Below are 26,606 nucleotides of genomic sequence, written 5' to 3' on the forward strand. Positions count from 1 at the left end.
TGATGATTCAAATTTTGCGCTTTCTTTTTATGAGTTTAGTTGAATATCTCAACACCAGAAGCGAAAACCTTTCAGCTTAATTTTTGGATTTGAGAAAATGATAAATTTTTATTGATTTTTAATTGTTTTGTGTAAATGAATTAGATTTAATTGAATTGACTTTGATTGGATTATATTTAAAATGTTGACTCCAGCTCAGACTAATTTGCTGAGGGCCCAAATTATGGCCTTTCGTTGTATTAGTCGTAACTTACCTATACCTCCTCATGTACAAGCTGCTCTGGTAAGGAAACCGCAACAACAGCAACCGCCATCACCATCCCCACCTCAACAACAAACACCACCACCTTCATCCCCGGTGTCACAGCATCCACCTCAACAACCGACACCTCCACAATTACATCATCAGCACCAACAATCACAACAACAACAGCAACAGCCGCCGCCACAGCAGCAGCAGCAGCAGCATCCTCATCAACAACCTCCACAGCAACAGCAACAGCAGCTTCCACCGATGCAACAACCTCAACAACATCAGTTGCAACCACAGTCACAAGGGCCACAACAACAACAACAACAACAACAACCACCACCACCACAACTCCAACAACAACAATCTCAACCACCACCAATACCTGTCACACAACCATTACCACCTATCCCAGCACCTAATCAGCAACCTCCACCCTCATCATCACCGGTATCTCAACATCAAGGTCCACTTCCACCACCGCCACAACTTCAGCATCATCATCAACAGCAACAACAACAACAACAGTCTCAACAACAACCAATCCCTCCGATGCAACAACAACACCAATTGCCTCCACCACAATTACAACAACCACCACCTCCACAGTCACAAGCACCGCCAATACAGTTGCAGCAACAACCACCTCCTCCGCCGGTATCAGTTTCTCAGCCATTACAACCAATGCCACCTATTCCCCAGCCAAATCAACAACCACCACCACCTTCATCGCCTGTATCACAGCATCAAACACAACTTGCCCCACCACCACCATCACAATCACAACTTCAACATCATCAATATCAACATCCACATCCACATCAACATCAACAACCACCTATGCATCAACCCATGCATCAACCATCTCAACAACCGCCACATCAACCACATCAATTGCAACCACCTCCACAATTACAACCATCACCCCTTCAACAACAACAACAACAACAACAACATCAACATCCTCATTCTCTTCCTCACCCACATCAACCACCACATCAACTTCAACAACAACACCATCAGCAGCAGCAGCAACAACAACAACAGCAACAGTCTCAACAACTCCAATCAGCGCCTCAAATCCAACCTCAACATCAACTACAACCTCAACCCCAACAACCCCCACAACAACAGCAGGCGCAACAACAACAACAACAACAATCATCTCCAGTACCAATCCCAGTACCAATTGCACAACCATTACAATCATTGCCACCTCTTCCAGCACCAAATCAACAACCTCAACATCCCGGTTATCAAACAATGATACAACAATTACAACAACCTCGTCCAAATAGAGTGACTCCCGTTTCAAAGCCACTTGGTCTTGATCCAGTTGAGATAATGAAAGAAAACGAAAACAAAATTGCACAAAGAATAGCTCATAGGATTGAAGAATTGCAAAATATTTCTTCCAATCTACCAGAAGATCTTAAAATCAAAGCAATGACCGAATTGCGAGCACTTCGATTGGTCAAATTCCAGAGACAATTGAGAAGAGAAGTTGTTGCCCATATGAGGAAAGATACCTCATTAGAAACTGGTCTAAATCCAAAGCTTTATAAACGAAGCAAAAAGATTGGTCTTCGCGATGCTCGAGTCACAGAGAAACTGGAGAAACAAAAGAGACAAGAACAAGAGAACAAGAGAATCGAGAAACACCAAGAGTATCTCCGAGGTGTCTTGCAACATGTGAAAGATTTCAAAGAATTCCATCGAAATATTCGAGGAAAAGTAGTGAAAGTGAACAAAGCAGTGGCCACTTATCACGCAAACACCGAAAGAGAACAGAAAAAGGAACAAGAAAGAATCGAGAAGGAACGTATGAGGAGACTGATGGCCGAAGATGAAGAGGGTTACAGAAAATTGATCGATCAAAAGAAAGATAAAAGATTAGCATTCCTGTTGTCACAAACAGACGAATACATTAAAAACCTGACAGAGATGGTGAAACAACACAAAGTAGAACAGAGGAAAAAACTGAAAGACAAAAAGAAGAAAAAGAAAAAGAAAAGTAAAATTGTCCCTGGTGTTGGTGGAGCAACGGGAACGGGAACAGGAACAGGAACAGGAACCGGAGGTGATGGAGGGAACAAAGTCGACGACAATAATAAGCAACACGGCGGAGATGGTCCGTCGTCGGGAACAGCAGCCGGTGGAAGCACAACAAACACAACCACTGGCGATGGAAAGTCGGGAGTGGATGGGAATGTGGATGAATCGTCGCAACAATCAGATTTACGAGTAAATGTCATGGAAACATCAACTGGTAAAGTGATGACAGGTAAAGAGGCTCCACTTGCTAGTCAACTAGAAACTTGGCTCGAAATGCATCCTGGCTATGAAGTCGCTCCTCGGGAGACAAGTGATGAGGAAGAAGATGAAGAAGGGGAAGACTCGTCGGACGAAGACGATGCTCATCATCACCAACAACAACACCAACACCAACAAAATCAAAACAATGAAATTGTCAAGAGTGTCATTCAACAAGCATCTCAGGAAGATGATGAATACAAAAGTGATGGGTATCAAAACTATTACAATATTGCTCATGCAATTAGTGAAGAAGTGAAGGAACAAGCATCCATGATGGTTAATGGAAAACTGAAAGAATATCAAATCAAAGGGTTGGAATGGCTGGTGTCCCTTTATAACAACAATTTAAATGGTATTTTAGCCGATGAAATGGGTTTGGGTAAGACCATCCAAACGATCGCATTGATCACTTACCTGATTGAGAGAAAGAAAAACAATGGCCCTTTCCTGATTATTGTTCCACTGTCAACACTGTCCAATTGGATGTTGGAATTTGATCGGTGGGCACCAGCGGTGGTTAAAATTCCTTACAAGGATCACCTAATGTGCGACGTAGTTTACAACAGAAACTGCGAACCTCCAAATTCAACGTTCTATTGACCACTTACGAGTACATAATAAAGGACAAATCTTCCCTGGCTAAGCTCAAATGGAAATACATGATAATCGATGAAGGTCATCGAATGAAAAACCATCACTGTAAATTGACCCAAGTGTTGAACACTCACTACGCTGCTCCCCACCGATTGCTCTTGACCGGAACCCCTTTACAGAACAAGTTACCCGAACTGTGGGCTCTACTTAACTTCCTGTTGCCCTCGATCTTCAAGTGTTGTAACACATTTGAACAATGGTTCAATGCTCCGTTCGCCACCACCGGGGAAAAGGTTGAACTGAACGAAGAAGAGACCGTTTTGATTATTCGTCGACTTCACAAGGTACTTCGACCTTTCCTATTGAGGCGATTAAAGAAGGAGGTAGAATCTCAGTTGCCAGAGAAGGTGGAATATGTGGTTAAATGTGACATGTCGGCTCTTCAACGAATCGTTTACCGTCACATGCAAACGCGCGGAATTGTGCTGACCGATGGCTCAGAGAGAGGTGATAAACGGGGTGGTAAAGGAGGTGCACAGACACTTATGAATTCAATTATGCAGCTTCGTAAGATTTGTAATCATCCGTTTATGTTTCAACACATTGAGGAAGCGATTGCCGACCACACTGAGAGTACTGGTGGCGGGGGTGGTAGTGGGGGCAGTGGAGGCAGTGGAGGGAGTAGTGGTGGTGGTGACAATGGTAATAATAATGATAAAAATGCCAATGGTGGTTCCATTGTTACTGGTCCAGATTTGTATCGATCGAGTGGTAAATTTGAGTTGCTTGACAGGATTCTTCCTAAATTGAAGCAAACTGGACATCGAGTGTTGCTTTTCTGTCAAATGACCACATTAATGACCATCATGGAAGATTATTTCAACTACCGTAATTTCACTTACCTTCGTTTGGATGGTACCACCAAGGCTGAAGATCGAGGATCTTTACTGGCACAATTTAATCGAGAAGGATCAGAGTTTTTCATCTTCATGTTATCAACTCGAGCCGGAGGTTTGGGTCTTAATCTACAAGCAGCCGATACTGTTATCATATTTGACTCTGATTGGAATCCTCATCAAGATTTACAAGCTCAAGATCGAGCCCATAGGATAGGCCAAAAGAATGAGGTTCGAGTACTTCGATTGGTGAGTGTTAACTCAGTAGAGGAACGGATTCTGGCCGCGGCCAAGTACAAGTTGAACTTGGACGAGAAAGTAATCAAGCAGGAATGTTTGACCAGAAATCAACTGGAACCGAGAGACGTCAATTTTTACACGCAATTTTAGCAACAGAGGATGTAGATGAAGATGAGGATGAGAACGAGGTTCCAGATGATGAGACAATCAATCAAATGATTGCTCGAAGTGAAGAGGAATTTGAACTGTTTCAAGCAATGGACATTGATCGACGGAGACAAGAAGCTCGTGACCCTCGTCGTAAACCTCGACTTATGGAGGAAAGTGAACTGCCCAGTTGGTTGTTGAAAGACGACGCGGAGGTGGAAAAGTTGACACAAGAAGAGGAAGAAGACAAATTTGGCCGAGGATCAAGACAGAGGAAAGAAGTTGATTACAGCGATTCATTGACAGATAAACAATGGTTAAAGGCTATGGAAGATGGGACATTGGATGATTTAGAGACTCCTACGAAGCGAGGAAGAGGAAGAGGACGAGGTGGAGGAAGAGATTTAGATGGAGATGGTAGTGGAAGTGGAGGCGGTGGAGATGGAGATGGAAGTGATGATGATGTTAGTGTGAGCGGTGGTGACGGTGGTAAATCTGGTCGTGGAAGTGGAGTTGGTGGTGGTCGAGGAGGAGGAGGTGGAGGAGCAGGTAAAGGAAAAGGAAAAGGTGGAAAGAAAAGAAAACGAGATGATGCAGATTCACCTCCGTCCACATCGACAGCAAGTGGATTACCAAGAAAGAAACCAGGTCGTAAACCAGGTCCAGTTCCTCGAGATAAAACTCCAATCGCACCCGAATTAAAGAAACAAATGAAAAAATTGATGAAAATTGTTATCGATTATAGAGATGGAGATGATAGAGTTTTATCTGATCCTTTTTTGAAACTTCCATCACGACGAGAATTACCCGATTATTATGAAGTGATTAAGAAACCGGTTGACATTGAAAAGATTCGAGCCAAGATTCGAGACAATAAATTCCGGTGTCTTGATGATTTAGAAAATGACTTTATGTTACTTTGTAAAAATGCACAAACTTATAATGTTGAAGGATCGACGATATTTGAAGATTCAATTGTATTACAATCTGTATTTACCAGTGCAAGGGAAAGAATTGAACAAGATGGCGACATAGAAATGGCCGATACTCCAAGTAATCTTAATACAAATGCTAATACAAACACCAATTCAAATAACAACAACAGTAACAATAATAATTCCAACAACAATTCAAACACTTCTTCCACCACCACCAACAACAACAATAACAACACCAACAGTAATAATAAAGACAATACCAGTACCAGTGGAAACACTTCCAGTACCTCCAACAATAGTAGTAACAAAAACACCAATGATAACGATAAAGATGAAAGTGATGCTGATGACGATGAAGATGAAGAGGTAAATTGAATTCATTTCCTTTCTTTTTCTTTCTTTTTCTTTCTTTTTCTTTCTCTTCACTTCTCTGATTCTCATTTTATATTATTTTTTTAATTTTCTTTATTTTTGATATTTTTTTGCATGAAAACATCGAAAACACTTAATTTTGTCAATTAATCCAGCGACCTGCATGACTCCCTTGATTGATTATTATTTTTATCAACCACAATCACAAGCACAACAAAAGCTACTACTATTACAACATCACAAATGAACCATTATCAAAATCATCATTACAATCTTTTAACACAAAAAAACTAAACAAAAAAAACAATATAAACTTTTGTAATCAATTGTTTCCTTTCTTTATTATAAATATTTCATATTCAATTGATTGATATTTAGATTGATAACGATGAGGATGGAGATGATGATCATGATGACGAATCTTCATCCAATACCAAATCAAGAAAGAAAGGACGAAAACCTCGACAAGCTCGTCAAAAGAAAAGATATGTCGATGATTCTAGTGACATGGAATAATAACAATAATGATAATCAAAGAAACAAATCTCTGGAATTATAAAAATAATTCTACTGTAAAAAATAGAAAAAAGCAAAAACTAATTGATTTTATTTCATATATTTCTCTTTGTATTATCTATTATCCAACTCAATCACTCCAACATCATCAACATCAAATCATCAACAACAACAACAAAACACCAAGAAAATCACAGACAACAAAAAACTATTTAACTAAATCTCCAAAAAATGTAAAAAGAACCCAAATTGATTATTAATCTCATCAACCATTTGTAATTAAATCGAATCAATTATTAAATTATTTGCTTGTTATATTTATTTTTTCGCTATAAGGAGACCACAAAGAAACAGTTTTATCTTTAGATGAAATTGCTAATAACATTTTCGAACAATTTAAAAGTTTCTTCGAAAACGAAATTGAATTAATTGATTGTTTATGTTTGTCCAAAACTGCTAGAAGTTTAAATGTTTTCCATGAGAAAAGTTTTACTCTTGAATCCCAACATGAAACACAAAATAAACGATAATCTGGTCGGATTGTTATTGAACTTATTCCTTCATTACCAATGTCAATACTTTTAACAATATTTATTTTAAATTGTTCACAGTCTAAATCATTTATAGTGAAGATAATAAGCTTGGAATTAACTGAGCCACAAACTCCTTTAGATGATAAACTGTCAAAATCAATTGAAGTAATCATATCATTGAACAGAGACAATGAGTGACAGTCTTTTACACTTATTATCTTCTCGTTTATATCCAGTTTAATATTATCACACTTTAATATCCCGGATTCATATCCTGTTAATAAGACTACTTGATTCGGGTCTTTGGTATAAACTAATTTCATCACCATCAATAGACCAAATTGATTAGATGATTGAGAAGTTATCGGAATGACAGAATCCATGTCAGAGTGATGAAGATCTGCAATATTTGAATCAGATGTTGAACAACAAGCGAGTAAATAGTTTCCAGTTCTCATTGAGAGTAAACAACAATTCGATAGACTGACAACAGATGATTGGTATATTTTTGTCAATTCTAAGGTTGCCGGTTGTGTTTCCATGTAGTTCCAAATCTTAATTTCTCCTCTTGATTGTGTAAGAATCAATTTTCTATCCGAATCACTTTGAATAGACATAATTCTAGTATCATGAGCTTCCAATAACAGCGTCTTCTTGTAACTAACGAGATCCCACAGTTTAATTATACCTTTCTCATCGCCAGTGATCAGAAAATCTCCACTGGAAACAGTGAAGAAACACGTCGACGTAACAGGGTATAAATTCTGCATGAATATATAATCAGGAACCAGAGACATTTTAACAATCGAAGATTAAAAAACAAAAACATACAAAAAAAACAATCCAAATGAGAAAAAGCAAAAACTAACCAATACAACTGAAGATAAAAGTCTAATATAAACTTCAAATTTCACAAAGAATATTTTACTTTAGATCACAGATACATCTCTTATTAAAAAAATATAAAAAATTCAATTTCTTATGAACAAAAAAAGAACAATTAAGTCAAATAATTAACTTTTGTCCAAAAGGAGAAAAAGTGATTTAATGTTTTGGAAAAAAAATTTGAAAAGAATAAAAAGAAAAGGAAAATATTCTATTCTCCCGACAGGTGTCGCTTTTTAACGAATTTTCCTTGTCCATTGTTTATTGTTTTCTGTTCAATCACCAGATTTAATTGATTCAAGTCCAACTCTTACTGTCCGATTGTTAATTGTCAATTTTTTGTTTACTTTATTTTGTCATCTCTGTTTAATTGTCTGTTTAAAAGCTGTGGTCTAATTATAAGATGAACACATTTCTCTTGTCCTTGTTGTATGCATTGGTAAGTACAATCTCTATTTAGAATCAACTGTCTCTTGTTTACCATTGAAGCTTATCTACATTTCTCATGACAAATGCCTCAATTGGAACAAATTAATTATCCTAGATCTTTGGTGATTGTTCAAGATAATTATCTTAATCATCTAGAATATCTTGTGATTCTATTAGTTTAATTGTTCTGCAAGTTTATGCGTTGGTCATTTACCTGCGAGTTAATTTGATTAGACTCCTTGTAACTAGATAAACAAAACACTCAACTCATTTATTGCTTAATCGTTGCTTCTTAGTGATGAGTTGGTCCTTTACTACTTATGTATTATATTTATCTCTTTATATATTTTATTAATTTATTTTTATGGTTTTTTTCCTCCATTTAGATCATTGGTGTTTCTTGTTCGTCAAATAATTTGTCTGACGAAGAGTGTACTCGATTAGGTTTTCGAAGAGAAGAATTAACAAGGAAACGATGTATGGAATTGGGAAAATTTGGTCTCAATACAATTAAAGAAGATTGTCTTCGATGTGTTAAAACTGATGCTAAAAGCTCACTTCGTAAGGTAAGTTGATTGTTTTCTATCCAATTTATTTTGATTGCTTATCGATTTGTTATTCTTTTTCCCTGGTCTATAGAAATACGCTAAGGCAAGATTAGAGGTTTGTGGTTGTAATCTTGCGAGTTATCCTCAAATTCAGGCTTTTATCAAGAGCGATCGTCCTAAACAATACGAAAATTTGACAGTTAAATGGGTTCGAGGTACATTACCCACAATGAAACTTTTGGATGAAAATGGTAACCTTGCTGAGGAATTGTCACTGACCAAATGGGACACCGATACAGTTACCGAATTTCTCGACGAGCATCTTAAATAAAAAACCAATAACAATAATATCTAAGCCTTTTAGGTTATACAATCTTGTTTATTAAGATTACCTCAATGAATTGTTAAATTAACCAGTCTTTTTATGATTCTTTAATGATTCCGGTGAATTTCTATATTGTAAATCATGTAATATTTATAATAAATATTTTTACTTAAGTCATTCTCTTAATTACTCCCTTTCAATTTGTATCACATGAGAAAAATATCAATCAATCAATTTCTTGTTCATTGACTAGCAAGTCAGTTGTAAATTAGTAATTCTAACCAATAACATAACTCAACACGAAACCGTCATAATAGTAACTTAAAGTAGTAAATTTTAATTACAAGAATTAGAATTGAATTATTAGAGCATAGACCAATAATGGTAAGAAATAATTTTATTATCAAGATTTGACACAATACAAGTGATTTAGTTTTAGAAGTAAAGTTTCAGATTGAAAATTCGATTATACATTTTTTTTCGAATTTTTAAATCGTTCGAAAAATTATCAACTCCACAGAGAAGAGAATTTTTTTTCTCAACGATTTGAGTTTCAGTAATTTCCTCGCTCGCTACCGATCCTGGTCGAATTGAATTGGTAACAATTATGTTATTATTGTTATTGGCAGTAGTTGGATTAACTTTCCTTGAGGCACTATCAACACTAGAATGTCGTCCAGTTTTACTAAAGGGCGAAGGTGACCTAGGCCTTAAAGAGGAATCAATATCAAGAGCAATAGTTGAGGCACTTTTATAAGGTTCGTAATTGATTATTCGTTGAGTTGATTTTCCACTGATCAATTTTGAATTATTATGATTATCAATTTCCGATCCTTATGATGTAGACATTTTCCCACCATCATCAGCACCTCTATTTGATTGATCATCAACAGAATAATCAATTATTGTTACTCAGTTTTTACGAGTACAAATTAATCGAAAGATAAAACTGTTACTTTGTGGTCTCCTTATAGCGATAAAATAAATATAACAAGCAAATAATTTAATAATTGATTCGATTTAATTACAAATGGTTGATGAGATTAATAATCAATTTGGGTTCTTTTTACATTTTTTGGAGATTTAGTTAAATAGTTTTTTGTTGTCTGTGATTTTCTTGGTGTTTTGTTGTTGTTGTTGATGATTTGATGTTGATGATGTTGGAGTGATTGAGTTGGATAATAGATAATACAAAGAGAAATATATGAAATAAAATCAATTAGTTTTTGCTTCTTTCTTTTTTTTACAGTAGAATTATTTTTATAATTCCAGAGATTTGTTTCTTTGATTATCATTATTGTTATTATTCCATGTCACTAGAATCATCGACATATCTTTTCTTTTGACGAGCTTGTCGAGGTTTTCGTCCTTTCTTTCTTGATTTGGTATTGGATGAAGATTCGTCATCATGATCATCATCTCCATCCTCATCGTTATCAATCTAAATATCAATCAATTGAATATGAAATATTTATAATAAAGAAAGGAAACAATTGATTACAAAAGTTTATATTGTTTTTTTTGTTTAGTTTTTTTGTGTTAAAAGATTGTAATGATGATTTTGATAATGGTTCATTTGTGATGTTGTAATAGTAGTAGCTTTTGTTGTGCTTGTGATTGTGGTTGATAAAAATAATAATCAATCAAGGGAGTCATGCAGGTCGCTGGATTAATTGACAAAATTAAGTGTTTTCGATGTTTTCATGCAAAAAAATATCAAAAATAAAGAAAATTAAAAAAATAATATAAATTGAGAATCAGAGAAAGAAAAAGAAAGAAAAAGAAAGAAAAAGAAAGGAAATGAATTCAATTTACCTCTTCATCTTCATCGTCATCAGCATCACTTTCATCTTTATCGTTATCATTGGTGTTTTTGTTACTACTATTGTTGGAGGTACTGGAAGTGTTTCCACTGGTACTGGTATTGTCTTTATTATTACTGTTGGTGTTGTTATTGTTGTTGTTGGTGGTGGTGGAAGAAGTGTTTGAATTGTTGTTGGAATTATTATTGTTACTGTTGTTGTTATTTGAATTGGTGTTTGTATTAGCATTTGTATTAAGATTACTTGGAGTATCGGCCATTTCTATGTCGCCATCTTGTTCAATTCTTTCCCTTGCACTGGTAAATACAGATTGTAATACAATTGAATCTTCAAATATCGTCGATCCTTCAACATTATAAGTTTGTGCATTTTTACAAAGTAACATAAAGTCATTTTCTAAATCATCAAGACACCGGAATTTATTGTCTCGAATCTTGGCTCGAATCTTTCAATGTCAACCGGTTTCTTAATCACTTCATAATAATCGGGTAATTCTCGTCGTGATGGAAGTTTCAAAAAAGGATCAGATAAAACTCTATCATCTCCATCTCTATAATCGATAACAATTTTCATCAATTTTTTCATTTGTTTCTTTAATTCGGGTGCGATTGGAGTTTTATCTCGAGGAACTGGACCTGGTTTACGACCTGGTTTCTTTCTTGGTAATCCACTTGCTGTCGATGTGGACGGAGGTGAATCTGCATCATCTCGTTTTCTTTTCTTTCCACCTTTTCCTTTTCCTTTACCTGCTCCTCCACCTCCTCCTCCTCCTCGACCACCACCAACTCCACTTCCACGACCAGATTTACCACCGTCACCACCGCTCACACTAACATCATCATCACTTCCATCTCCATCTCCACCGCCTCCACTTCCACTACCATCTCCATCTAAATCTCTTCCTCCACCTCGTCCTCTTCCTCTTCCTCGCTTCGTAGGAGTCTCTAAATCATCCAATGTCCCATCTTCCATAGCCTTTAACCATTGTTTATCTGTCAATGAATCGCTGTAATCAACTTCTTTCCTCTGTCTTGATCCTCGGCCAAATTTGTCTTCTTCCTCTTCTTGTGTCAACTTTTCCACCTCCGCGTCGTCTTTCAACAACCAACTGGGCAGTTCACTTTCCTCCATAAGTCGAGGTTTACGACGAGGGTCACGAGCTTCTTGTCTCCGTCGATCAATGTCCATTGCTTGAAACAGTTCAAATTCCTCTTCACTTCGAGCAATCATTTGATTGATTGTCTCATCATCTGGAACCTCGTTCTCATCCTCATCTTCATCTACATCCTCTGTTGCTAAAATTGCGTGTAAAAATTGACGTCTCTCGGTTCCAGTTGATTTCTGGTCAAACATTCCCGCTTGGATTACTTTCTCGTCCAAGTTCAACTTGTACTTGGCCGCGGCCAGAATCCGTTCCTCTACTGAGTTAACACTCACCAATCGAAGTACTCGAACCTCATTCTTTTGGCCTATCCTATGGGCTCGATCTTGAGCTTGTAAATCTTGATGAGGATTCCAATCAGAGTCAAATATGATAACAGTATCGGCTGCTTGTAGATTAAGACCCAAACCTCCGGCTCGAGTTGATAACATGAAGATGAAAAACTCTGATCCTTCTCGATTAAATTGTGCCAGTAAAGATCCTCGATCTTCAGCCTTGGTGGTACCATCCAAACGAAGGTAAGTGAAATTACGGTAGTTGAAATAATCTTCCATGATGGTCATTAATGTGGTCATTTGACAGAAAAGCAACACTCGATGTCCAGTTTGCTTCAATTTAGGAAGAATCCTGTCAAGCAACTCAAATTTACCACTCGATCGATACAAATCTGGACCAGTAACAATGGAACCACCATTGGCATTTTTATCATTATTATTACCATTGTCACCACCACCACTACTCCCTCCACTCCCTCCACTCCCTCCACTGCCCCCACTACCACCCCCGCCACCAGTACTCTCAGTGTGGTCGGCAATCGCTTCCTCAATGTGTTGAAACATAAACGGATGATTACAAATCTTACGAAGCTGCATAATTGAATTCATAAGTGTCTGTGCACCTCCTTTACCACCCCGTTTATCACCTCTCTCTGAGCCATCGGTCAGCACAATTCCGCGCGTTTGCATGTGACGGTAAACGATTCGTTGAAGAGCCGACATGTCACATTTAACCACATATTCCACCTTCTCTGGCAACTGAGATTCTACCTCCTTCTTTAATCGCCTCAATAGGAAAGGTCGAAGTACCTTGTGAAGTCGACGAATAATCAAAACGGTCTCTTCTTCGTTCAGTTCAACCTTTTCCCCGGTGGTGGCGAACGGAGCATTGAACCATTGTTCAAATGTGTTACAACACTTGAAGATCGAGGGCAACAGGAAGTTAAGTAGAGCCCACAGTTCGGGTAACTTGTTCTGTAAAGGGGTTCCGGTCAAGAGCAATCGGTGGGGAGCAGCGTAGTGAGTGTTCAACACTTGGGTCAATTTACAGTGATGGTTTTTCATTCGATGACCTTCATCGATTATCATGTATTTCCATTTGAGCTTAGCCAGGGAAGATTTGTCCTTTATTATGTACTCGTAAGTGGTCAATAGAACGTTGAATTTGGAGGTTCGCAGTTTCTGTTGTAAACTACGTCGCACATTAGGTGATCCCTTGTAAGGAATTTTAACCACCGCTGGTGCCCACCGATCAAATTCCAACATCCAATTGGACAGTGTTGACAGTGGAACAATAATCAGGAAAGGGCCATTGTTTTTCTTTCTCTCAATCAGGTAAGTGATCAATGCGATCGTTTGGATGGTCTTACCCAAACCCATTTCATCGGCTAAAATACCATTTAAATTGTTGTTATAAAGGGACACCAGCCATTCCAACCCTTTGATTTGATATTCTTTCAGTTTTCCATTGACCATCATGGATGCTTGTTCCTTCACTTCTTCACTAATTGCATGAGCAATATTGTAATAGTTTTGATACCCATCACTTTTGTATTCATCATCTTCCTGAGATGCTTGTTGAATGACACTCTTGACAATTTCATTGTTTTGATTTTGTTGGTGTTGGTGTTGTTGTTGGTGATGATGAGCATCGTCTTCGTCCGACGAGTCTTCCCCTTCTTCATCTTCTTCCTCATCACTTGTCTCCCGAGGAGCGACTTCATAGCCAGGATGCATTTCGAGCCAAGTTTCTAGTTGACTAGCAAGTGGAGCCTCTTTACCTGTCATCACTTTACCAGTTGATGTTTCCATGACATTCACTCGTAAATCTGATTGTTGCGACGATTCATCCACATTCCCATCCACTCCCGACTTTCCATCGCCAGTGGTTGTGTTTGTTGTGCTTCCACCGGCTGCTGTTCCCGACGACGGACCATCTCCGCCGTGTTGCTTATTATTGTCGTCGACTTTGTTCCCTCCATCACCTCCGGTTCCTGTTCCTGTTCCCGTTCCCGTTGCTCCACCAACACCAGGGACAATTTTACTTTTCTTTTTCTTTTTCTTCTTTTTGTCTTTCAGTTTTTTCCTCTGTTCTACTTTGTGTTGTTTCACCATCTCTGTCAGGTTTTTAATGTATTCGTCTGTTTGTGACAACAGGAATGCTAATCTTTTATCTTTCTTTTGATCGATCAATTTTCTGTAACCCTCTTCATCTTCGGCCATCAGTCTCCTCATACGTTCCTTCTCGATTCTTTCTTGTTCCTTTTTCTGTTCTCTTTCGGTGTTTGCGTGATAAGTGGCCACTGCTTTGTTCACTTTCACTACTTTTCCTCGAATATTTCGATGGAATTCTTTGAAATCTTTCACATGTTGCAAGACACCTCGGAGATACTCTTGGTGTTTCTCGATTCTCTTGTTCTCTTGTTCTTGTCTCTTTTGTTTCTCCAGTTTCTCTGTGACTCGAGCATCGCGAAGACCAATCTTTTTGCTTCGTTTATAAAGCTTTGGATTTAGACCAGTTTCTAATGAGGTATCTTTCCTCATGTGGGCAACAACTTCTCGTCTCAATTGTCTCTGGAATTTGACCAATCGAAGTGCTCGCAATTCGGTCATTGCTTTGATTTTAAGATCTTCTGGTAGATTGGAAGAAATATTTTGCAATTCTTCAATCCTATGAGCTATTCTTTGTGCAATTTTGTTTTCGTTTTCTTTCATTATCTCAACTGGATCAAGACCAAGTGGCTTTGAAACGGGAGTCACTCTATTTGGACGAGGTTGTTGTAATTGTTGTATCATTGTTTGATAACCGGGATGTTGAGGTTGTTGATTTGGTGCTGGAAGAGGTGGCAATGATTGTAATGGTTGTGCAATTGGTACTGGGATTGGTACTGGAGATGATTGTTGTTGTTGTTGTTGTTGCGCCTGCTGTTGTTGTGGAGGTTGTTGAGGTTGAGGTTGTAGTTGATGTTGAGGTTGGATTTGAGGCGCTGATTGGGGTTGTTGAGACTGTTGCTGCTGCTGCTGCTGATGGTGTTGTTGTTGAAGTTGATGTGGTGGTTGATGTGGGTGAGGAAGAGAATGAGGATGTTGATGTGGTTGTTGTTGTTGTTGTTGTTGTTGTTGTTGAAGGGGTGATGGTTGTAATTGTGGAGGTGGTTGCAATTGATGTGGTTGATGTGGCGGTTGTTGAGATGGTTGATGCATGGGTTGATGCATAGGTGGTTGTTGATGTTGATGTGGATGTGGATGTTGATATTGATGATGTTGAAGTTGTGATTGTGATGGTGGTGGTGGGGCAAGTTGTGTTTGATGCTGTGATACAGGCGATGAAGGTGGTGGTGGTTGTTGATTTGGCTGGGGAATAGGTGGCATTGGTTGTAATGGCTGAGAAACTGATACCGGCGGAGGAGGTGGTTGTTGCTGCAACTGTATTGGCGGTGCTTGTGACTGTGGAGGTGGTGGTTGTTGTAATTGTGGTGGAGGCAATTGGTGTTGTTGTTGCATCGGAGGGATTGGTTGTTGTTGTTGCTGCTGTTGATGATGATGCTGAAGTTGTGGCGGTGGTGGAAGTGGACCTTGATGTTGAGATACCGGTGATGATGAGGGTGGAGGTTGCTGATTAGGTGCTGGGATAGGTGGTAATGGTTGTGTGACAGGTATTGGTGGTGGTTGAGATTGTTGTTGTTGGAGTTGTGGTGGTGGTGGTTGTTGTTGTTGTTGTTGTGGCCCTTGTGACTGTGGTTGCAACTGATGTTGTTGAGGTTGTTGCATCGGCGGAAGCTGCTGTTGCTGTTGCTGTGGAGGTTGTTGATGAGGATGCTGCTGCTGTTGCTGTGGCGGCGGCTGTTGTTGTTGTTGTTGTTGTGATTGTTGGTGCTGATGATGTTGTAATTGTGGAGGTGTCGGTTGTTGAGGTGGATGCTGTGACACCGGGGATGAAGGTGGTGGTGTTTGTTGTTGAGGTGGGGATGGTGATGGCGGTTGCTGTTGTTGCGGTTTCCTTACCAGAGCAGCTTGTACATGAGGAGGTATAGGTAAGTTACGACTAATACAACGAAAGGCCATAATTTGGGCCCTCAGCAAATTAGTCTGAGCTGGAGTCAACATTTTAAATATAATCCAATCAAAGTCAATTCAATTAAATCTAATTCATTTACACAAAACAATTAAAAATCAATACAAATTTATCATTTTCTCAAATCCAAAAATTAAGCTGAAAGGTTTTCGCTTCTGGTGTTGAGATATTCAACTAAACTCATAAAAAGAAAGCGCAAAATTTGAATCATCACATTTTCCAATTTCAACAAGAAAAATATTATAACAATTAACTTATTATACTTATAAAAATAAACAAATATATTCAATCCTGCAAGAAATTAATCATAATCATATATACCACATTTTCCAATTTCAACGAGAAAAAGGAAATCGAAAAAGCAAAAAGTATCCTTAGCTTTCTTTCTGGGTTGGATTCTTGATTCGAGTTAAGTTTTCCTAAATCAATGGTGTTCACCAATTTGAGCATTTTCCTTTGGATCTCACGTCACTTGTTACATTAAATACGATTTGGTGAATTGAAAGTACTTCCGTGCAGCAAAGTACATGCAAATTAGGAAATTATTAATACCGAATTCGGGTGATAGATCGACTTTTCTATCGATTTAAATACAAAATAAATCCATCATGGCTGATCCATCAACAATATACGACGATGGAAAATCATAAACTCCATCGACTTGAACATATCTACTCTGAAAATCTCAGTTGATATCGTGAATAGTCTTGAGTCTTATTTGAGTTGAAGCCAACCATCAACAGAAATAATGAGACTAGAAGGTTGATAATAGTGAAAATGATGATTTTCATTTTGATTGATTCTTCTCTTGCTTTCCATCAACATCGATCGTTTGATGAAACAAAAATGACCTCGGGCTTCGTTATGTCATATGTAAGTTGAAAAGGAGGAAAAAAATCAACTTAATGAGCAACAAAAGAAGCAAATTGTTCACGATTCAGGATGACAGACAAAGCTTTGAAATGAATCTCGTGAAGAAGATGAAGTCGGTGGAAAATGTACAAATGTATTTATCTCTATTATGGAAAAGGAGAGAATTTGAGAAAACCAAGAACAAGAGAGAAATAATCACCTGATCGATTTTTCACTAATCATGACGAAATTCAGTTCGATTTCTTTTATCCCAAAGTCGAGCTATGTTGAGAATCGTAACCAAAAGCATTAGAAAGTTCGAAACTATTAATATTTCATAAAGTTTATTTCCATAAAAGTCGCTAACTTGAAGCCGAAAAATCAGCTGTCGGGATGTTGAGCTGACGGAATCTCTTATTTCTTACCAAAAACGTAAATCCAATTAAGGAAAATCTTTGATTGAAAAGTGTTATCGTTTAATTATCACAATAATCAAGGTTAGAAGTGAGCATTAAAATCAGGCCTGAAGATCAACAGATTAAATTGGAAGTGATTACGAAAACAAAACCGGATTAAATTAACCCAAATTCGATGAAAAACAACAATTAACATTTTGATCGTAAATTGTTTACATTTGAGAATTTGAGCCGGTTAATTAATTGACTTTTTCTACATGATAATCAAGGAAAATACTATTAATTTGTTAAAAGTATCAGTTAACCATATGATCAACAATTAACTTTCTCTTCATTTAATTGTAACAAGAAAAAAGTTTGAAGAAAGAAAATTTGATTTAATTTGCAAATTAAAACAAGTTAATTGAGAAAAACTTTTTCCTCATTAACCTTTTCAAACGAAAACACAAAATTTCATGTTATTAAATTAAATTAATTTTCCTTTAACTGATTAGTAATTGAGAATCGGTTCTATTAATCGGTTAACTAATTTAAGGAATGATTTCATTTAGACAATAGATTGTGTTTATAATTAGATTTGTCATTTAATTGCAATTCTTATATTTTGTGTTTTCTTTTCTCGATATTTTAATTGTTCCCTTCAAATGTTACCAAGTTTGTTAATTGTTTTCTCATTTCTATCAAATATTGTCTTTGCGACAACAGTGATTTCACTAGATTATCAACATGCTTGGAACCAATTGGAAAACTTTACAATTAACAATTTAAACAATTTAGCTGATAAATACGAAAATGAATTAAAAGTGATCACCAATCGGAAATTTGTTACCAATCTATCAATTGATTGTTTAGAATCGCTTAATCACTGGGCTGATGGATTAAGAGCTGCAGAGGTTGAATCAGTTAAAAGTAAGTTGCGAACAAGAAACAATCAAATTAGAAACAATTAGTTAATTGTAATACAACAGAGGAATTAAAACTTCTTTTCTCGCCTTGTAAACAAAAGGAAAAAACTTTTTCAGTGTCATTTTGTTTTCTATTAATACATTAGAATTTGTTTTTTTTATTAATTTTCGATTCTCAATTGTTAATTGTTATTTAATTTTCTCATAGGACTCGATTCGTGGGGACGAATTCCGTCCAGTATACTAGATGGAAGCCTCGTCAGTCTCGGTGGTTTCACCCAATGCATGTCTTCAACTACGAATCGTTATTGTTTGGCCTTCGCTAATATGCCGTTAATGTCACCACAGCCGATCGAGGGAATACCTTTTGATTATCCACCCGAAGCATTTAATTTCTCATCTCCAGTGTTTAATTACCTTAAACCTTATATTCACTTTTTCCGTTATTTAAATGTGACCACTGGAATATGTGTTCCACGGGAATGTTCAAAGAAAGATCTTAATTTACTAGCTAATGGTTTATCTGATTACTATTCAACTGGTCTTGTTATCGATGTTGATATGTGTCAAACCCGTGAACCTCATAATCCAATAACTTGGCCTCAGACTATAGCGGCCACTTTTGTGGGTTCAATTGTCGCTGCTAATCTATTGGGACTGTGGGCACCTGAGGGTAGTTTTCTGTCACAATTTAATTTCTCTGCCAACTTGGTGAAACTGTTTTCCACTCGACCTCGTTCACCAGGACCGACAACCATTCCCTGTCTTGACGGACTTAAAGCGTTAACAATGGCCTTCATGCTTTACATTCACGTTTTCTTTACTCTTCTCTATCAAAATATGACCACATTCTTTCACACCCGTGATCAGATGACCCAACCCTTATTTTCGTCGACTCTTCTTGGACCTTTTACCATGGAGACATTTTTCCTTCTCACCGGACTTGAGACCACAATTCACTTTATCCACAATAAAACTCGACTCGATGGTAAAACTTTTCTTTTCCTTAGATGGATGAGATTCGTTCCGTTAATCGCTTGGATGATCTGTCTCAGTATTCTGGTGTTTAGTCATCATTTCCGTGATTACATGGGTGGACCCTATTGGAATTACTATTATGCCGCTGGTTCTATCGCATCGGTTTGCGAGAAAACCTGGTTAGGCCATTTATTTATGGTCGCTCACTATTTCGACGTCAAAGAAGACATTAACCTCTGCCTAACCGCAGATTGGTACTTAGAAGCGGATTATATGTTTGCCGTTATCTTTGTCATCCTAATTTTGCCCTTTATCCAACGAAAACGCAAATTAATCGCCCTGATTAACACGACCCTTTTGGTGCTTTTCGGAGCAATTATCTTGGGAGTAATTATGTCCATCTTTGACCTCCAACACTCTTGGATCCCGATGGCTTATCCACAGCAAAAGCTAATGACCTATTTGGTTTATATTCACTCTAAAGGTTGGGGTCATATGAGCTCCTATTTCATCGGTGTGATACTTGGCCTGATTATGGGCGGATATCAACTCAAAGTGTCAAAGGTAATTAACTGAGACAAAAAGAATAACAATTTAATTTTCTCTTTCTTTCTTACCTTTCAGTTAATCTCATACTTTATGTGGACACTTTGGTTTGCATCATGGGCGATAATTGTTGTCTACGAATCGGCGATTAATTATCGACTATTTCCAATTCCATACGGAGTCTCGTTAACTTACGGAATGTTCAGTAAAGCGATTTGGTCTTACATAATCGCTTGGTTGATCTACGCTTCGCACAACGGTCACACCATTGAACTAATCCCTCGATTCCTTTCATCTAAAGTGTTCACAATTCTCTCGAGGATTAATCTTTCCGCTCTCTTCGTTAATCCGATTGTTTTTCAGCTTCGAAATGCCACTTGGCACACCAACATAGAGACAAATCTAATCGATTTCACTTATAATGTGGTTTTCCCTCTTCTCTTTCTAATTTATGCTCTTTCGTTCTTCTTCTGTGCTTTGGTCGAGGTTCCGTTCGTCAATATAATGAAAAGTGCGCTCATGAAGGAAAAAGGGCCGAAAATGTCACCACCAGTGAAAAATGATGTTCCTTTGGTGGAGGGAGTGATGATCGACAGGGAATCCACTGCGTGATTCAATTGCTCAACGAAGGTGCCGGTCGATTGAGCAAATTTTATGATTTTTCCATCTAATTGACTCAATCGACTTATTCTAGTCTAATATGTATTTCAAATCAAACGAAGTTTAAAATTACTTAATAGTAATAATTATCTTTCAGATGATTTAATAGACAGGGGGAGAAATGAGTTCGTAACAAACGCTGATTTACATTATCAATGACTTAACTGGTTAATTGTTTAGCTCAATTTTGTTTTTATCAGCAAAATGTTTTCCATTTGCATGAGATGTAATTTTTTCCGTTGTTTGTATCAAATTGACACAAATAAATATAATCCAATATTGGACATTGGGATTATCGAAAAATCAATTTGGTTAATGGATAAAAACTGCTTAACTGATTTAACGTGATTGTAGAAAAAAAATGTATCAATAATTAAAGTTATGATAATACTTTTTAAAAAATCAAAGGGTTATCGTTGGGTGGAGATGATGATTCTTGTGATTAACTTATACACTGAAAAGAAAATACAATTTGATTAGAAGGGAATTACAGATCAAAATGGTTTTCTTTCTCCTTAATTAGCTAATCAATATCGATATCATCATTTTTGTAGCCACCGATTGTATTACTGCTGGGGATTGGTTGATTGGGTTCCTCTTCTTTCAACTCATTTGCTAATTGCTCCTCGTTTACAGCAGCAAATAGTTCGGCTTGTTTGGCTTTCGAGCCAAGTTTAAGTGCCCGTGATGGTCCCTTAGATCTGACAACGGGAGCACTAGTGGTACTTGAATATGCACTTGATGCTCGATCACCGACAACTGGTTCCGGTTTGTCGAGGACAGAAGAAGCATTGGAAGAAGATGAAATTGAAGGCATCGATGATTTGGAAAGTTGTTGAGTTCGCTGAAGTTTGGATAATTCCTTGGCCTTTTCTCTCATCTTTTGTTTAGCCTCTCTTTCCTGAGTTTGACGGACAGCGACATAAACCCGTTCCTCGTGTGAGTCCATTTCAATGAATGTACGAACTTGAGACATATTTACACTTTCCCGATAACCTAATGAAACAAAATAGAGAAATAAAATCACATAATCAGAAAAAAAATCTCTAAATTCTATTGCGAATCCAAAAATCCCCTTAAATCAAATAACTTACCAAGAGCAACGATTTCATCGAATGCAAAAATAAGAGTGAAAGCATTATCAAGAATTGCCTGTTCATCTGAAGTTTTACCCTGATTAGAGGTATATTCACTGATTACACGAACAAACAGCCTGAATGTAAAAGAATTAAATTAAATTAAAAAACCACAATTATAAATCAGACCCATTGAAATGCATAGAAAATGTAACACCAACCGTAGAGTTTCCAAATCTTCCAATATATTTGATGTTTTGGTTGTAATTAGAACACAATACAATTTATCCATCAATGCTTGGTACACATACCTAACCTATAAAAAGAAAAAATAATCAACAATTAAAAAAAAAATAAAGGTAAATATAGAAGTGGAAATGAAATATAATTTACCGCATCAGTCTCTATAAATGTATGTTGTTTATCTTTGGTAATTAACTTAGTGAATGCTGTTAACAAACCTAAAAGATTAAGAGAACAAATCAATTAGTTAAAATATAATAGAAAAACAATTAAAAAGAATTAACTAATTAGAATTAAAAAGAAAAAGAAAATCAATTACCTTCTATTCTAGATCTTGTCATTTCAACGAATTGTCTAGAAACCAAAATTTTCCCATTCTGTTTGGAGACAATGGCACTGGCGAGTAAAACCTTCGGAAATTGAAAAGAATGGATTAAACCAACAATCAACTAATACACAATTAACTCACCATTTTAATCAATAGAATAAACAATTAGCCACAATCAAAGAAATTAATTCCAACCGGTCACCAAAACATTAGATGGAAATACAATCGGTTCAGATTCTCTCTCATATGTTTCTCTTTCTTTCTCTTCCACGTCACCAGGGGACATTAAATCAATTCTAATTGTGGAAATTAATTTCTCTCGATTTGATTACGAACTAAAGCAATAGATTAATTTAAGTGGAACAATTTAAGAAAATGTGATAATTAATTGGAAGAGAGTTGAAGTAATAAATGGAAAGGCAATAAAATGTTGTTGATTAATTTAAATTTTGCAATGAAAAATATTATGAAAAATTAAAGATAACAAATTGTTACTTTAATTAGTTAATTGTTGTATCAAAATTAAGTGAATGGTTACAAATATTACATTAATTAACTGTTAATTGATTATAATTAAATCAGATAATGATTGTTGTTGTTGTTGGCAAATGTTTTTATCACTTGATTTGTTGAAATTAAAACAAATTACTAATCCATAAATTAAACAGTTAACAATTAATTCAGTTAAATTAAGGTTGTATCAATTATCATTTAGTTATAAAAGAGATTGAAATTAATTGTTATCAAGTAAAACTAATGGTAGGAAATTGTATTTAACTAATTGTATATGTGACCCATTATGAAAATGTTTCAATTTGATTGTCTCTTAATCTGTACGCTAATTGTTACAATTAACTGTGTAACTTCAAGTGATCAAATTGTTGGTAATTATAATTTAACTCATGATGATTTTCAATCTCTTTGTGAACAGATTGGCTTATTGGTTGCTTCTGGAATTGAATCTGATCAAGTAGCTTCAATTGTTACCAATCAAATGCTCTCTAAATTTGAAACAATCAAACTTGACAGCAAAGGTAAACCAAGTAATCAAAGTAATCCAGTTAATCCAGTTAATCCAGTTATGCCAAATAAACCACCATCATTTACAGACATGTCATCAGATGCAATGATTGTCTATACCCAAGGATTTATCAACAATATCGTTCAAATTATATTACAAGTATTTACAGTTGAAAACATGGTTGTTAATGTTGCTTATGCTGAAAATTTGAATATGTTAATTGTTGGTAAAAGATCAACAATTAACTCTGATGGAAATGATAATCATAATCATCATCGAAGATCATCAAATGGATCAGAGATTTGTAGTCAAATTGATTTTCCATCACAATTACAATTGAACAATCAAGGGGAAGCAACTAAAGTTTTACGAAGATTATCAACTAATGCAGATAATTTAATTAACCAATTGTTTAAAAGTTCATTGAGAAAATCATCACCATCATCACCTTAATTATTATACAACTGTAATGGTTAATTATTATCATTTGTTATTTACAAAAACAATAAAGTATAATTTAAACTTGTTCACTCAATTAGTCAAATATTATTTGCTTATGTGTGTTTCATTAACAACATTTTTATAATATTTAACTAATTGTATTACAATCTATATTTATATATGTGAGTTTAATTGTGAGATTACAATCAAAACATCTAATGGTTTTATCGCCTTTCATTTGAGTGTTGTTGTTGTTGTTGATTATGATGATGATGAGAAGAAGATGGATTCATGAAAATTACAGAATTAAGATTCATTCATGTAATTAAGCTCAGATACAAAGTTTACTTTAAAAATTAATATTAATTGTTGTTTACAAAAATGATGATGATGGTGATGGAGATGGAGATGCAAATCTGTACAATGATAAAGTTTTATCACTATTAATCTTGGAAAAGGAGAGCACCGAGAACTGAGAATGTGAGTAAAAAAAAAGTAACTTTGTCAAAATGATGATTAAAAGTATCTTTGAAAATGATTTAGTTAATTCTCATGTAATAGATTAATTTGAGGAGTTAATTGTTGATGAGCTTTCCTGCTGTTTCGCATATATTGACTGATCATCTTTCCGTTTCTCCTCCTCCTCCTCTTCTTCTTCTTTCTCTTCCTCTTCCTCTTTATCATCATCATCATCATCTTCTTCACCAGATTTAATTTCCAATGATTCAAGAAAATCGTCAATTGATAACATTTCAATTTCCATGGCATCAAGAGTTTGTTGAATGTTAAGTAATTCACTTCCACCGGAGGGATTGGTTACAAACGAAGGTGTTGGACCAGTGAATAGGATTTCGATGTCATCATGATCTGGAGCAAAAGGAGGTCGATTATCAACGAAAACATATGATTCACCTGAGCCAACTGGTTCAGGTGAATTATCCAAACAGGGTTGACGATAATTGTTGTTACGTCGATCAGAGGGAATAACAATTGGCTTTGAAGCATTTGGAACTTTTTTCTCCAATGTTGGTGAATCATTCCTATTAATCTCAATCTCAGAAGGGGAATACGTTGAACCAGAAAAGTTGGACGTCGGGGTTGTTTTGGTTGGTGTTATTGTGTTCGATTTTCCGGAAAATGTATCGATAATATTGGTGGTTGTAGTAGTGGGTGTAACTATCGGTGTGAGGGTTTTACGATTATTCATGAAACAAGATCCTAATAGGTCATCATCGTTATCTGATTCATCACTGATTCCAGGGAAATCTTTTGGTAATGGTGGTAAAAGCGGAAAGGGAAGCACAACTGTAAATGAGAAAGGAAAAACAAATTGATTAGATTGACAGAAAATAGAAGAGAAATAAATTGTTGACTAGTAAAGATCTTGAATGATTTAAAAGGAGTGACAAGAGTTAAACACTTTGAATTATAACTCAACCCACTCACGTTATTCTCATTGTCCAATTAATCATTTAATTAGTCCAACAATTGATGAGCAATTATCAAGAGTTATTTTGGTAATCAAAATATTGGGAGTGATTAAATTTCTAATTGGGTTACAAGGATTAGAATTAGATAATTAACTTACTTGGTGAGATTGAACCAAAAGCTAATCGAGGTTCTCTTGCTTTGTCCACGAAACAAGGACTATTTCTGTCTACTTCGGTAGTATTGGCCTTCTCTTGTATTCGACCTCCGCCAAAATGATCTTCCTTAATGTTTATCGGACCATCTTCAGGTTTATTGGTTGTTACCGGATCCAATAGGCGACATGTTTCAAGATTAACTCGATAACAGAAAGACACATCAATGGAATTGTTATTTGTACGAATTGAACCAAGTTTAGTTTCCGGTGAAAATTGTTTATGAATATCATCCGCAATCTCGGGATTAATTGATTTAAGAAAAGTGTTAAAATCAACATCACATTGACAGATACGGTAACAGATAATATGAGATTGATCTTTAAGTCCAACGTTACTCAATTTAAATGAAGGAGTTCCTCGAGCAAGTGACATTAAAGATTTAATCATTAGGCCCATTTTTGAATGTACATTAGCAAATGAACTGGCATTTCGGGAACTTGGAATTGGTGATCCACTGGATGGATCAGAAATGGGACTGGCACCAAGTGGAGAAGAAGCTCCAGTTGGAGAGATTGGAGATTGAACATTGTTGATCGGCTTATTTTCGAACATCCAATATTCCAAGCTAAGAGTTTTACCTTCATTGGTTTTAAGTGAAACCTCACAAGTAACTTTCCACCGAGAATCAATGGTAAATCCAGAATTAAGTTTCACTTCCTCTTTAATCGTCGTATCAATCCAATGAAGATTATCTAGACACTCCAAACATGAGGTTGACACTTCTTCATTATCATTAAGAGCAATGTTAAACCAATCATTTCGAGTTGGGCTACATTTTCTCACAACCATTTCTCCTAATCGAGACTCGATGATGACATTCATACACTTTAGGATAAACCCTTTGGTATATTTTTCAGTCTCTCGGTGGTTCATCATCATGATGGATGATTGTTAACAATTACGATGAAATGGTAACTATTATTCCAAATCTAAATGGAAATAGAAAGTAAACACAATCCAAAAATTAAAGAGAATAAGAAATTACAAACAATCAAGAGATAAAAGTTAAAAGACAAGAGGATAATTAAAGAAAAACATAAACAAAAGATGAAAAATAATCCAAAACAGAAGAAAACGAAATATCGATATTGAGAAAAGAATATCGATACTTTTTCTCTCTCTTTTTCTCTTTCATTCTATTTTTCGACTCCCCTTTTCCCCTTTATTTCT

General features: G+C 36.1%; 8 protein-coding genes across 9 annotated transcripts; 4 read left to right on the forward strand and 4 right to left on the reverse strand.

The window, feature by feature from the left end:
- Positions 1-87: 87 nt before the first annotated feature.
- LOC128392917 (probable global transcription activator SNF2L2) lies at positions 88-6,570 on the forward strand. Its single transcript, XM_053353007.1, is given in 4 exon segments — positions 88-3,095; positions 3,098-4,375; positions 4,378-5,747; positions 6,132-6,570. Coding segments are annotated over 4 exon segments (5,700 nt in total). The 5' UTR covers positions 88-181; the 3' UTR covers positions 6,270-6,570.
- Positions 6,439-7,835, reverse strand: LOC128392923 (guanine nucleotide-binding protein subunit beta-like protein 1). The gene has a single exon (XM_053353016.1). The coding sequence runs from the start codon at positions 7,597-7,599 to the stop codon at positions 6,571-6,573; it is 1,029 nt and encodes a 342-aa protein (XP_053208991.1). The 5' UTR covers positions 7,600-7,835; the 3' UTR covers positions 6,439-6,570.
- Positions 7,836-7,953: 118 nt separating this feature from the next.
- LOC128392928 (selenoprotein F-like) lies at positions 7,954-9,166 on the forward strand. Its single transcript, XM_053353021.1, has 3 exons — positions 7,954-8,126; positions 8,503-8,682; positions 8,756-9,166. The coding sequence occupies exons 1-3, from the start codon at positions 8,091-8,093 to the stop codon at positions 8,993-8,995; spliced, it is 456 nt and encodes a 151-aa protein (XP_053208996.1). The 5' UTR covers positions 7,954-8,090; the 3' UTR covers positions 8,996-9,166.
- An 825-nt stretch (positions 9,167-9,991) lies between these two features.
- LOC128392918 (probable global transcription activator SNF2L2) lies at positions 9,992-16,464 on the reverse strand. The gene is given in 3 exon segments (XM_053353009.1): positions 9,992-10,430; positions 10,805-11,253; positions 11,256-16,464. Coding segments are annotated over 3 exon segments (5,688 nt in total). The 5' UTR covers positions 16,357-16,464; the 3' UTR covers positions 9,992-10,292.
- A 1,641-nt stretch (positions 16,465-18,105) lies between these two features.
- LOC128392920 (uncharacterized) lies at positions 18,106-21,019 on the forward strand. 2 transcript variants are annotated; one of them, XM_053353011.1, is made up of 3 exons: positions 18,106-18,501; positions 18,706-20,039; positions 20,100-21,019. In XM_053353011.1, exons 1-3 carry the CDS (start codon positions 18,237-18,239, stop codon positions 20,631-20,633), a joined length of 2,133 nt encoding a protein of 710 aa, XP_053208986.1. In that variant the 5' UTR covers positions 18,106-18,236; the 3' UTR covers positions 20,634-21,019. The 2 variants fall into 2 exon arrangements, with proteins under 2 accessions (XP_053208986.1, XP_053208987.1); XM_053353012.1 differs by lacking the exon at positions 18,106-18,501 and adding an exon at positions 18,511-18,615.
- Positions 21,020-21,054: 35 nt separating this feature from the next.
- On the reverse strand, positions 21,055-22,705 carry LOC128392925 (coatomer subunit delta-like). Its single transcript, XM_053353017.1, has 6 exons — positions 22,470-22,705; positions 22,320-22,410; positions 22,151-22,218; positions 21,979-22,073; positions 21,776-21,894; positions 21,055-21,677 (listed from the first exon to the last, which is right to left on the reverse strand). Exons 1-6 carry the CDS (start codon positions 22,470-22,472, stop codon positions 21,205-21,207), a joined length of 849 nt encoding a protein of 282 aa, XP_053208992.1. The 5' UTR covers positions 22,473-22,705; the 3' UTR covers positions 21,055-21,204.
- A 267-nt stretch (positions 22,706-22,972) lies between these two features.
- On the forward strand, positions 22,973-23,810 carry LOC128392926 (uncharacterized). The gene has a single exon (XM_053353018.1). It carries the CDS (start codon positions 23,128-23,130, stop codon positions 23,800-23,802), a length of 675 nt encoding a protein of 224 aa, XP_053208993.1. The 5' UTR covers positions 22,973-23,127; the 3' UTR covers positions 23,803-23,810.
- A 268-nt stretch (positions 23,811-24,078) lies between these two features.
- On the reverse strand, positions 24,079-26,475 carry LOC128392921 (uncharacterized). Its single transcript, XM_053353013.1, has 2 exons — positions 25,379-26,475; positions 24,079-25,095 (listed from the first exon to the last, which is right to left on the reverse strand). Exons 1-2 carry the CDS (start codon positions 26,313-26,315, stop codon positions 24,353-24,355), a joined length of 1,680 nt encoding a protein of 559 aa, XP_053208988.1. The 5' UTR covers positions 26,316-26,475; the 3' UTR covers positions 24,079-24,352.
- Positions 26,476-26,606: the final 131 nt, after the last annotated feature.

This window comes from Panonychus citri, unplaced genomic scaffold, assembly GCF_014898815.1.
Source record: "Panonychus citri isolate SS breed McGregor unplaced genomic scaffold, ASM1489881v1 Contig00138, whole genome shotgun sequence".
In the NCBI taxonomy this organism is placed as follows: Eukaryota; Metazoa; Arthropoda; class Arachnida; order Trombidiformes; family Tetranychidae; genus Panonychus; species Panonychus citri.